Below are 12302 nucleotides of genomic sequence, written 5' to 3' on the forward strand. Positions count from 1 at the left end.
TGGATGGAATTAACACTACTTGTCAGGTCCCACACTGCAGTTAATGGAAAAACAATGAGGAGTCCTTGTGGCATCTTAGCCCTGGTCTACACTAGGACTTTAGGTCGAATTTAGCAGCGTTAAATCGATTTAAACCTGCACCTGTCCACACAGTGAAGCCCTTTATTTCGACTTAAAGGGCTCTTAAAATCGATTTCCTTACTCCACCCCTGACAAGTGGATTAGCGCTTAAATCGACGTTCCCAGCTCGAATTTGGGGTACTGTGGACACAATTCGATGGTATTGGCCTCCGGGAGCTATCCCAGAGTGCTCCATTCTGACCGCTCTGGACAGCACTCTCAACTCAGATGCACTGGCCAGGTAGACAGGAAAAGAACCGCGAACTTTTGAATCTCATTTCCTGTTTGGCCAGCGTGGCAAGCTGCAGGTGACCATGCAGAGCTCATCAGCACAGGTGACCATGATGGAGTCCCAGAATCGCAAAAGAGCTCCAGCATGGACCGAACGGGAGGTACGGGATCTGATCGCTGTTTGGGGAGAGGAATCCGTGCTATCAGAACTCCGTTCCAGTTTTCGAAATGCCAAAACCTTTGTGAAAATCTCCCAGGGCATGAAGGACAGAGGCCATAACAGGGACCCGAAGCAGTGCCGCGTGAAACTGAAGGAGCTGAGGCAAGCCTACCAGAAAACCAGAGAGGCGAACAGCCGCTCTGGGTCAGAGCCCCAAACATGCCGCTTCTATGATGAGCTGCATGCCATTTTAGGGGGTTCAGCCACCACTACCCCAGCCGTGTTGTTTGACTCCTTCAATGGAGATGGAGGCAATACGGAAGCAGGTTTTGGGAACGAAGAAGATGAGGAGGAGAAGGAGGTTGTAGATAGCTCACAGCAAGCAAGCGGAGAAACCGGTTTTCCCGACAGCCAGGAACTGTTTCTCACCCTAGACCTGGAGCCAGTACCCCCCGAACCCACCCAAGGCTGCCTCCTGGACCCAGCAGGCGGAGAAGGGACCTCTGGTGAGTGTACCTTTTAAAATGCTATACATGGTTTAAAAGCAAGCATGTGAAAGGATTACTTTGCCCTGGCATTTGCGGTTCTCCTAGATGTAGTCCTAAAGCCTTTGCAAAAGGTTTCTGGGGAGGGCAGCCTTATTTCGTCCTTCATGGTAGGACACTTTTATCACTCCAGGCCAGTAACACATACTCGGGAATCACTGTAGAACAAAGCATTGCAGTGTATGTTTGCTGGCATTCAACCAAAATCCGTTCTTTCTCTCTCTGTGTTATCCTCAGGAGAGTGAGATATAATTCATGGTCACCTGGTTGAAATAGGGTGCTTTTCTTCAGGGACACATTCCTGCTGTGCTGTTTGCCTGTGGCTGAACAGAAATGTTCCCCGCTGTTAGCCACGGGGAGGGGGGAGGGTTGAGGGGGTAGTCACGCGGTGGGAGGAGGCAAAATGCGACCTTGTAACGAAAGCACATGTGCTATGTATGTAATGTTAACAGCAAGGTTTACCCTGAAAGAGTGTAGCGACTGTTTTATAAAATGTGTCTTTTTAAATACCGCTGTCCCTTTTTTTTTCTCCACCAGCTGGATGTGTTTCAATGATCACAGGATCTTCTCCTTCCCAGAGGCTAGTGAAGCTTAGAAAGAAAAAAAAACGCACTCGCGATGAAATGTTCTCCGAGCTCATGCTGTCCTCCCACACTGACAGAGCACAGACGAATGCGTGGAGGCAAATAATGTCAGAGTGCAGGAAAGCACAAAATGACCGGGAGGAGAGGTGGAGGGCTGAAGAGAGTAAGTGGCGGGCTGAAGACAGGGCTGAAGCTCAAATGTGGCGGCAGCGTGATGAGAGGAGGCAGGATTCAATGCTGAGGCTGCTGGAGGACCAAACCAGAATGCTCCAGTGTATGGTTGAGCTGCAGCAAAGGCAGCTGGAGCACAGACTGCCACTGCTGCCCCTGTGTAACCAACCGCCCTCCTCCCCAAGTTCCATAGCCTCCACACCCAGACGCCCAAGAACGCGGTGGGGGGGCCTCCAGCCAACCAGCCACTCCACAACAGAGGATTGCCCAAAAAAAAGAAGGCTGTCATTCAATAAATTTTAAAGTTGTAAACTTTTAAAGTGCTGTGCTTAAAGTGCTGTGTGGCATTTTCCTTCCCTCCTCCACCACCCCTCCTGGGATACCTTGGTAGTCATCTCCCTATTTGTGTGATGAATGAATAACGAATGCATGACTGTGAAGCAGCAATGACTTTATTGCCTCTGCAAGCGGTGATTAAAGGGAGGAGGGGAGGGTGGTTAGCTTACAGGGAAGTAGAGTGAACCAAGGGGCGGGGGGTTTCATCAAGGAGAAACAAACAGAACTTTCACACTGTAGCCTGGCCAGTCATGAAACTGGTTTTCAAAGCTTCTCTGATGCGTACCGCGCCCTCCTGAGCTCTTCTAACCGCCCTGGTGTCTGGCTGCGCGTAACCAGCAGCTAGGCGATTTGCCTCAACCTCCCACCCCGCCATAAACGTCTCCCCCTTACTCTCACAGATATTGTGGAGCACACAGCAAGCAGTAATAACAGTGGGAATATTGGTTTCGCTGAGGTCTAAGCGAGTCAGTAAACTGCGCCAGCGCGCCTTTAAACGTCCAAATGCACATTCTACCACCATTCTGCACTTGCTCAGCCTGTAGTTGAACAGCTCCTGACCACTGTCCAGGCTGCCTGTGTACGGCTTCATGAGCCATGGCATTAAGGGGTAGGCTGGGTCCCCAAGGATACATATAGGCATTTCAACATCCCCAACAGTTATTTTCTGGTCTGGGAAGAAAGTCCCTTCCTGCAGCTTTTGAAACAGACCAGAGTTCCTGAAGATGCGAGCGTCATGCACCTTTCCCGGCCATCCCACGTTGATGTTGGTGAAACATCCCTTGTGATCCACCAGAGCTTGCAGCACTATCGAAAAGTACCCCTTGCGGTTTATGTACTCACCGGCTTGGTGCTCCGGTGCCAAGATAGGGATATGGGTTCCGTCTATAGCCCCACCACAGTTAGGGAATCCCATTGCAGCAAAGCCATCCACTATGACCTGCACATTTCCCAGGGTCACTACCCTTGATATCAGCAGATCTTTGATTGCGTGAGCTACTTGCATCACAGCAGCCCCCACAGTAGATTTGCCCACTCCAAATTGATTCCCAACTGACCGGTAGCTGTCTGGCGTTGCAAGCTTCCACAGGGCTATCGCCACTCGCTTCTCAACTGTGAGGGCTGCTCTCATCCTGGTATTCATGCGCTTCAGGGCAGGGGAAAGCAAGTCACAAAGTTCCATGAAAGTGCCCTTACGCATGCGAAAGTTTCGCAGCCACTGGGAATCGTCCCAGACCTGCAACACTATGCGGTCCCACCAGTCTGTGCTTGTTTCCCGAGCCCAGAATCGGCGTTCCACAGCATGAACCTGCCCCATTAGCACCATGATGCATGCATTGGCAGGGCCCATGCTTTCAGAGAAATCTGTGTCCATGTCCTGATCGCTCACGGGACCGTGCTGACGTCGCCTCCTCGCCCGGTATCGCGTTGCCATGTTCTGGTGCTGCATATACTGCTGGATAATGCGTGTGGTGGTTGATGTGCTCCTAATTGCCAAAATGAGCTCAGCGGCCTCCATGCTTGCCTTGGTATGGCGTCCACACAGAAAAAAGGCGCGGAACGATTGTCTGCCGTTGCTCTGACGGAGGGAGGGGCGACTGACGACACGGCTTACAGGGTTGGCTTCAGGGAGCTAAAATCAACAAAGGGTGTGCCTGTACATCAAGGAGTATTTCAGGCAGGACTGCACGGAGGGTTCCAATAAGAAATGGTGCACCAAAGTTATCGTTGTTATTGGAACAAGGAGGTTAGCCTGGCCTCTGATTGATACATGGCTAGATTAACCTCGCTGCGCCTTCTCTGTGACTGACTGCAGTGTGATCTAGACAGGGGAGGAGGAAAATGAGTACAAAACAAATCTGGTCTATTTCTTGTTCTGACCCACTCCATCTATCCTTTACATCTTTGGCTGGCAGCAGACAAAAAAGGCGCGAAATGATTGTCTGCCCTTGCTTTCACGGGGGGAGGGAGGGTGGGAACGGGGTCCTGACGATATGTACCCAGAACCACCCGCGACAATGTTTTAACCCCATCAGGCATTGGGATATCAACCCAGAATTCCAATGGGCAGCGGAGACTGCGGGAACTGTGGGATAGCTACCCACAGTGCAACGCTCCGGAAGTCGACGCTTGCCTCGGTACTGTGGAAGCGCTCCGCCGAGTTAATGCACTTAATGCACTTAGAGCATTTTCTGTGGGGACACACACACTCGAATATATAAAACCGATTTCAAAAAAACCGACTTCTATAAATTCGACCTAATTTCGTAGTGTAGACATACCCTTAGAGATTAACAAATTTATTTGGGCATAAGCTTTCATGGGCTATAACCCACTTCATCAGATGCATGGAGTGAAAAATACAGTAGGCAGGTATAATATACAGCACATGAAAAGATGGGAGTTGCCTTACCAAGTGAGGGGGGGGTTTCAATGTTAATGAGGTCAATTAAATTAGGGTGGATGTGGCCCATTTCCAACAGTTGACAAGAAGGTGTGAGGATCAACAGAGGGGAAATTATTTTTTATAGTGACCCAGCCACTCCCCGTCTTTATTCAGGCCTAATTTGATGGTGTCAAGTTTGCAAATTAATTCCAGTTCTGCAGTTTCTCATTGAAGTCTGTTTTTGAAGTTTTTTTGTTGAAGAGTGGCCACTTTTACTGGTTTTTGAATGTTACAAATCTTGATGTCTGATTTGTGTCCATTTATTCTTTTGCGTAGAGACTGTCCGGTTTGGCCAATGTACATGGCAGAGGGGCATTGCTGGCAATGGGTTAGGGTTAGGGTTGCTGGCACATGGCTAGTGGTGTTCTGTTTCTTTCTTTCTTAAGCCTACAGGATCTCTATCAAGTGTTCTTCAAACTACAATACCCACCTAGGGAAGTGAAGAAACAGATTGACAGAGCCAGAAGAGTACCCAGAAGTCACCTACTACAGAACAGGCCCAACAAAGAAAGTAACAGAATGCCACTAGCGATCACCTACAGCCCCCAACTAAAACCTCTCCAGCGCATCATCAAGTATCTATAACTTATCCTGAAGGACGATCCCTCACTCTCACAGACCTTGGGAGACAGGCCAGTCCTCGCTTACAGACAGCCTCCCAACCTGAAGCAAATACTCACCAACAACTACACACCACACAACAGAAACACTAACCCAGGAACCAATCCCTGCAACAAATCGCATTGCCAACTCTGTCCACATATCTATTCAAGGGACACCATCATAGGACCTAGCTACATCAGCCACACCATCAGGGGCTCATTCACCTGCACATCTACCAATGTGATATATGCCATCATGTGCCAGCAATGCCCTTGTGCCATGTACATTGGCCAAACCGGACAGTCTCTATGCAGAAGAATAAATGGAAACAAATCAGACATCAAGAATTGTAACATTCAAAAACCAGTAGGACAGCACTGACCCCCCACTTGGTAAGGCAACTCCCATCTTTTCATGTGCTGTATATTTATACCAGCCTACTGAATTTTTCACTCCATGCATCTGATGAAGTGAGTTACAGCCCACGAAAGCTTATGCCCAAATAAATTTGTTAGTTTCTAAGGTGCCACAAGGACTCTTCGTTTTTTTTGCTGATACAGACGAAGACGGCTACCCCTCTGAAACCTGTCACCATGCAAGGCAGTTAATGGAGATTCTACACTCATCCAACCGGGGAACAGAAACAATACCCATGTGACCAGTTTGCAGCTCAGCTTTAAACAGCTAGGCAATTTCTGTTTCCAGACAGCAAGCCACAGAGTAAACCAAGTAAGTCAACATTTTCTGAGGCATATTTTTAAGACAATATATATGATTAAATTACAATGTATGCACCAATTCAGGAAAGTCCTTAAGCACATGCTTAAGTCCCACTGAAGTCAAGCACGTGCTTCTGTCCACCCCGTTCCGGACAGCAATCAAGCACATGCTTAATTTTAAGCACATGCTTGACTTCCATGGGACTTAAGCATGTGCTGCCCTGAACTGGAATGCTTTCCTGAGTCAGGGTTCTAATTTGTAGACACTTTCATGAATAGTCCAAGAACACAAAGCTCATCACTTGAATTACTCGTGAATTATTCACCCAGCTCCATGTTTAATTTACACAGCTAACTTCTTCTGATTGATAAGCCAGTACTAAAAACAGAAATTGTTTTCTGGAATCCTCTACTGCTGGCATCATGATTATATATCTGTATTGTGAGAACACGAGAAGGTTCAGGGCCTCCCTCATTGTACTATAGGGGTGCTGGAACAATTTGTATAGTGGAGATTCTGAGAGCCACTTAACCAAACTGTAAGCCCTGTATATGATGGAAACCACTTCAAGCCAGGAGGTGCCGCAGCACCCCCCACCCCCCACATCCCAAGTTCAGCATTTATGTTGTGCTATGCACTGCTCAAAGAGATGGATGATGCAATCCCTGTCCTATAGAGTTTACAATCTAATTTAAGACAAGACACAGAAAGTGAGAGAGGATGAGGGAAACACTAAATAAGATCATGTAGTTACACAGGCTAACCAGGGCCCCATATCAGCAACACACTTAAGTAAATTCTTAAATCTCTTTGAAATCAGCAGGACTTCAGCACACGCATAAGAACTTTGTTGAATCAAGGGCTACGCGTAGAACTTGTTCATTGCGAGTCATTTAAAAGATTTTTCAAAAACATAAATAAATATCAGCTTTCCCATAATGGTCCATTAGCCGTAAGCAGTTGCCAATTTCCTATGGCCATCATGGTAGAATTGGATTTGGAAGAAAGATTTAAATTTACCAGAAAAATGTCCACCACCGGAAGTTGATTTTAAAAAGCACATTTGGATTCAAAACCATTTTCTCCAAATACATTTTGCAACCTATTGATGACAAGCAGCACCTCATCATGAGAGCCAGAGGAATGCAGATGCCACTGCTTCCTATAGTATCATAAGCCAACAGAGTTTAAATTAAAGACACTTGTTGCATGAATACACTGTTAGATTTTAATGGAAATATTTCCTCATTTTCCAACTGCAATTTGGAACAATGGTATATTGTTTACCATTTCTTAGCATAATATAGTTAAATATATACTATAGGTTTTTTGTTTTGTTTTTAACCTCAGTGAGACAGCACAGAAAACAGAGTTTTGAATTTATTTAGAGGGAAGGTTTCAGAGTAACAGCCATGTTAGTCTGTATTCGCAAAAAGAAAAGGAGTACTTGCGGCACCTTAGAGACTAACCAACTTATTTGAGCATAAGCTTTCATGAGCTACAGCTAAGCTGTAGCTCACGAAAGCTTATGGTCAAATAAGTTGGTTAGTCTCTAAGGTGCCACAAGTACTCCTTTTCTTTTTAGAGGGAAGGAGGCACACAGGATGAAATCTTGGCCCCATTGAAATCGATGACAAAACCCTCATTGACTTTAACGGTATTTCCCCATAATATTCCATGTCAGGCATGCCATTCGGCAATTGGAGGAACATACAAAATGGGCCAAGTGAAAGAATTTCTCCTATGATCACTGCTTAGATACAGACCTTAATAACAAAGAAGACATGCAAAGAGCAGCCCAGGATAGACATGGACGGCAGAGTCCAGGCCCTAAGCAACATCTGACTGTGGAGGGAGGATTCAGATTTAGCCATGGGCCGATACGATCTCTCTCCACCTTCCTCTTCCCAGCCCTTAACAGACATATCTTAATAGTGTTTCTTCTTCCACCAGCGCCCATTCATCATCCTAATCTCACACATATTCAGATGACTGGTACTTGACTTCTCTTTGGGCTACTCCCTGAATTGACCACCAGAGTCTACTGCAGTCTAAATTCTATCAACTCCACCAGATCCTGAGGTTCCCCCTATAACATGGTCTTGCATTGAAACTGTACATTGCTAAGCTGCTGGGATCTAACTGGAACCAAAATGAAACCCCCTTTGGGTGAGTGGGAGTTGCCATTGACTTCAGTGGGGCCAAGATTTCACCTCTTATGTCTGGGAAAATTCCAATTCAGATCCTAACTTTTCATCCCTCTTTGCATGATGAACCAAACCAAAAGCACAGGTCCAAATACCCCCAAATGTTAGCAAAGTTTGCATCCTGGTGCAAACTTTGGGGCTCAGGCTTATCTTTAATGTGACTGTTTTTTATTGTCTCAAAAAAGAAACTATAATGGAATGGCCTAGAAAACTATTTTTGTCACGTTTATTGTTAATTAATCATACTTCTAATGCAGAATCTTTTGCTCTAGGATAACAATATTTTTTATCATCTCTGAAGACTCCACACTTCTACATCTATTTGATCTGTGCCCATCTGTTTTACTTTTCATTGTAAAACAGAATGATATAATATGTATATTAAAATTGCATCCCCCACCAAAAGATGTTTTCCTTCAGAAAACGTAGTTTAGTCTTATAGGGGCTTTATAGCCATAAAACTGCATTTATGGGTCAAAGATCAAAAATAAGTGAAGACCCACAAGATGCAGAGCTTTTTAAAAAAAGAATATCACATTCTTTCATTTTCAGCATAAAAAATGGGCAACTTGTTCAGGGCAAATAATTGTTTGAACTGAGGATTTTATTATTAATCTCCGAAGACTGCTGAATTTAGGGTCACAGTAAGTGTTGATTAGGTACAAGGTGCACAAAGCTCTCCTCTGTTGATGCTATTGAAAGAAGCAAGTAATTTAGATTCAGAATTGGTCTTGGATTGAAGCTCACTCCATTACCGACCATTTTCAATTTCAGCTATACAATAAACATCAAGCTCAGCAAGGAAATTAGTACATTTGGTAATGTATTGGGAGAGATGGGTGGGTCTTTGACAAGATGACACTTATCACCAAAGCTTCAGTTAATGAAACCCTTGAGTGGTATCTGCGTTTGACATATTTTGACATTTTTTGAAATCACATCCAGCATTCCCCCCCCGCCCCGAATGTTCTTCTTTATAAGAAAAAAAAAAACCCATCTATCTTTAAAATGAGTGCTGAAGTACTGCAATATTATTGGAAAAATTAAAGAGATGCTGACTGCACTGAAGGAAAGAGAGGTAGACTTTCTTGAAATGCAGAAGCTACAGCAGATAAATATTATTTAAACTGAGGAGAAGTTGAGTTGTTTCTTTGGAGGGGGGGATGTTTAGTCTTCAAGGAGTATGTTTGTTTTTACTTCACCTGTTCTAAAAATGCCCTAAGAGGAAGGCTTGTCATTAATGTGATTGCAGAAAACATTTTGTCTTAAATGAATCACATTTGTTTTTAACAATGCCAGTTCTAAAAAACATCCTGACCCATAAAATAAAGATTTTCATTAAAAGGAATTAAAATGTTTGGGTTTTATATCATCATTACCTGAAACAGTGAAATTAGATTCAATGAGTTACTTTCACGACAGAAGTAGCTTATTTATTTTGGTTTTGTTTCTATTTCTTTGTTTGATTTTTATTTAAAGTTGAAATAATGAGTGAATGAGAAGACAGCTTAAAGTTCTATATCTTGAGCATGGAGATATTGTACAAAAGACAGAAACTATGGATAAAAATGAAAGGAAACTCCGAGAGAGAGACAGAGGGAATGAATAATCGCTGGCCTAAAAGTAGTTCTCAGTAGCTCATGACCCAAACGCACCATAGCAGCTCTCAGATCACTTTAAATGCTGCTTTGTGGCACCTATGATGTAAGACCAGAATTAAAAAGGGTCAGATGAGGCAGAAGATTTAAAATTCACTAATTCTGAGCGCTTTGATATTTACTCTTTAGCTTTCCTGAACGCCAAGGGAAATTATTATGGATTCATATATTTCAAATCTCACACAGCTCTATTATTGTTCATTTTTTTCATCCAGGGCTGCGAGAACAATTAAAACAAAAAATACAAAGCAGTCTAAACAGGGGCATTCCTGAACTCTACTGGACCTACAAGGCAACATTTACAGCTTTAGTTCCAAGCCGGGTGGTCCCTCCCAAAGATTTTTTTCCAACACAAGTGGGAGGTCACCTTGAAGATTTCAGGGACAGGAATTGTATTATACAGGATATATACTCCTGAAGAGTCGTATTGTGTCGGTTTGCAATTTTTATTTAAAACTTGCCCTCCCATGACACTGCTCTAAGCATTTCCCTTGCCTCCCTCAGTCAAGGTTTAAGGTGCTGGAGAAAGCACCCTGTGTATGTCTGCCCTTGTGAAAGCCCAGAGTTGGAATAATGGAAGTTGATATCTTCTGAAACAAATAAATCCCGTATCACAAAAGGGTTAGATTATTTCTCTAGCTTTGGGGGATTTTTTTTCTTTTTGGAATTGTTTCCCACAACAGCATGACCAAGCCCTGCTATGTCCTACTGAGCCTTTGATTCTCTCTACCATAAAGTTTTACTTGACACTAAACAATGAGCCAAATCTGCAAAATATATTATTAGTGTTATTTATTATTTGTGTTATGGGAGCACCTACAGGTCCACATCAAAAATCAGGAATCCATTGCGTCCACACACATATAACAAAGGGACAGGCCCATCCCCTTTGGGGCAGAAACTTTGTCTTACTCTGTGTTCAGAAAGCCCCTATGACTTTTTGGGCACTTCCACAATATAAGCAAACAATGATAGGGGACATTTGAGAAATTTAGATTTGAACTGAAGTTCACGTACTAACCCCCTAATACAAAACTCAGCAGTGTCTGGATGTACAGTTTTGGTTTTAAATAGTTTTACATCTCAAGTTTTATCCTTTACTTATGATCGCTGACAAGGAAATTTTTGATGACTATACCATACAATGTGATGTGTAGGTATTTTCTGATCATGTGTATCAGAAATCTAGGTACGTTTTCATACTTCTAATTAGTACAAAACACGTACCCTGTTCTGGTAATAATGCTGCATATCAGTATTTAACCCTAGAAAGGAAACCATAGTTGCTTTGATTCACTCAGTAATCTTACTGGAGTTTTACTTGTCCAACTGTTTACATAACAGACAAGTTTCCTGCATAGGATCAGAGTAATTATTCTGATCCTATGCAGGAAACTTGTCTATTCGATGTTTGCTCCCGTTAAGATTTAATAAGTGTTGCAGTGCACCTCATAAAAACAACACCCCCGCACGAAATCAGTTTCCCACTTTATCGTATTTTTGTTCGCTAAGTAGGACCACATCCTGAAATCCTTACTCAGTTACTAGTCAGCCCGAAGACAGGCAAATCTCATACTGTCATAAGACTGGGTTGGTTTGGATAGGGTTCATGACCTGCACTTACTGGGGAACTCAGGTTGGGAAGAGACCTGCCAGCCCCACTACCATAGGAAGGCAGGGAGAGAATGAAAGACTTCTGTGTATGTTCACCTGTCTCTCCTCCACCCCGGATTAGGAGTGTTCTGAACTGGCTGAGCCTAGCCTGCTGTCTTCTTGCCACAGAGTTGAAGGCCTTTGGGCTTGGCTAAGAGTTTGGCATCCCAAGTACTGTGGATGTTCCCTCTCAATGACACAGGAGAGGGGTTGGATATATTTAAGCAGGGGGTGGAGGGGTCTCAGTGTCTTTCTTCCCAAATCCCTCCTCCTTTGGTGTTCCTGCCTCCCACCAAGACCTTCTGACTGGCAGCTTCCTCAGGGTCTCTCTTCCCTACCCATCTCCCCACAAAAAGGGGCTTCTCCTGAGCCTCCCTCAGGCCTCCTCCTGAGCCTCCCTCAAGCCTCATGACTATTAGTGCCCCCTGCTGGAGGCTCTTTCTTGGCCTCACCCCATATTTGGCAGCTACTGCAGTACCCGCTGTGGGGGGGGGGGTCTTTCAATTTCCTCTCACAACACCTGCTATTCTCCCAATCTGTCACTACACCGTTTCCTCTCAGCCTTCCCCTCACCCCTTTCAAGATACAATTGTAATAAGCAGGGAAAGGGGTATGGGGAGGGGGGAGAAGAGAGCAAATAATTACACAGGAAGCCCAACTGAGAGGGTACTCAAGGGTGTCTACAAGTTATTGAATCAGTCCTGAGTATAAACAGAGTAAGGACTTCAGAATTTGGCTCATGTCACATGCACGTTCCCAGCTTTTCCATACCAGCCAGTAAGAAAGTCGCTGCCTGTCCCTTCTCCAGTTCTGCAGTAGTTTCTCCATTCACATTTTCTAACGCAGTATTTGATTCTATGCAGGAAAT

At 44.4% G+C, this 12302-nt stretch overlaps 1 protein-coding gene and 1 long non-coding RNA gene across 2 annotated transcripts in view; one reads left to right on the top strand and one right to left on the bottom strand.

Annotated features, from left to right (window-relative positions):
* The window catches only part of LOC144930853 (uncharacterized), a 220602-nt gene that overhangs the window by 98729 nt on the left and 109571 nt on the right, over positions 1 to 12302 (bottom strand). The window lies entirely within an intron of this gene.
* LOC144930852 (uncharacterized) lies at positions 149 to 2166 on the top strand. Its single transcript, XM_078854315.1, has 2 exons — positions 149 to 1017; positions 1594 to 2166. Exons 1-2 carry the CDS (start codon positions 435 to 437, stop codon positions 2112 to 2114), a joined length of 1104 nt encoding a protein of 367 aa, XP_078710441.1. The 5' UTR covers positions 149 to 434; the 3' UTR covers positions 2115 to 2166.

The sequence above is a fragment of the Lepidochelys kempii genome, chromosome 9 (assembly GCF_965140285.1).
Source record: "Lepidochelys kempii isolate rLepKem1 chromosome 9, rLepKem1.hap1, whole genome shotgun sequence".
NCBI lineage: Eukaryota > Metazoa > Chordata > Testudines > Cheloniidae > Lepidochelys > Lepidochelys kempii.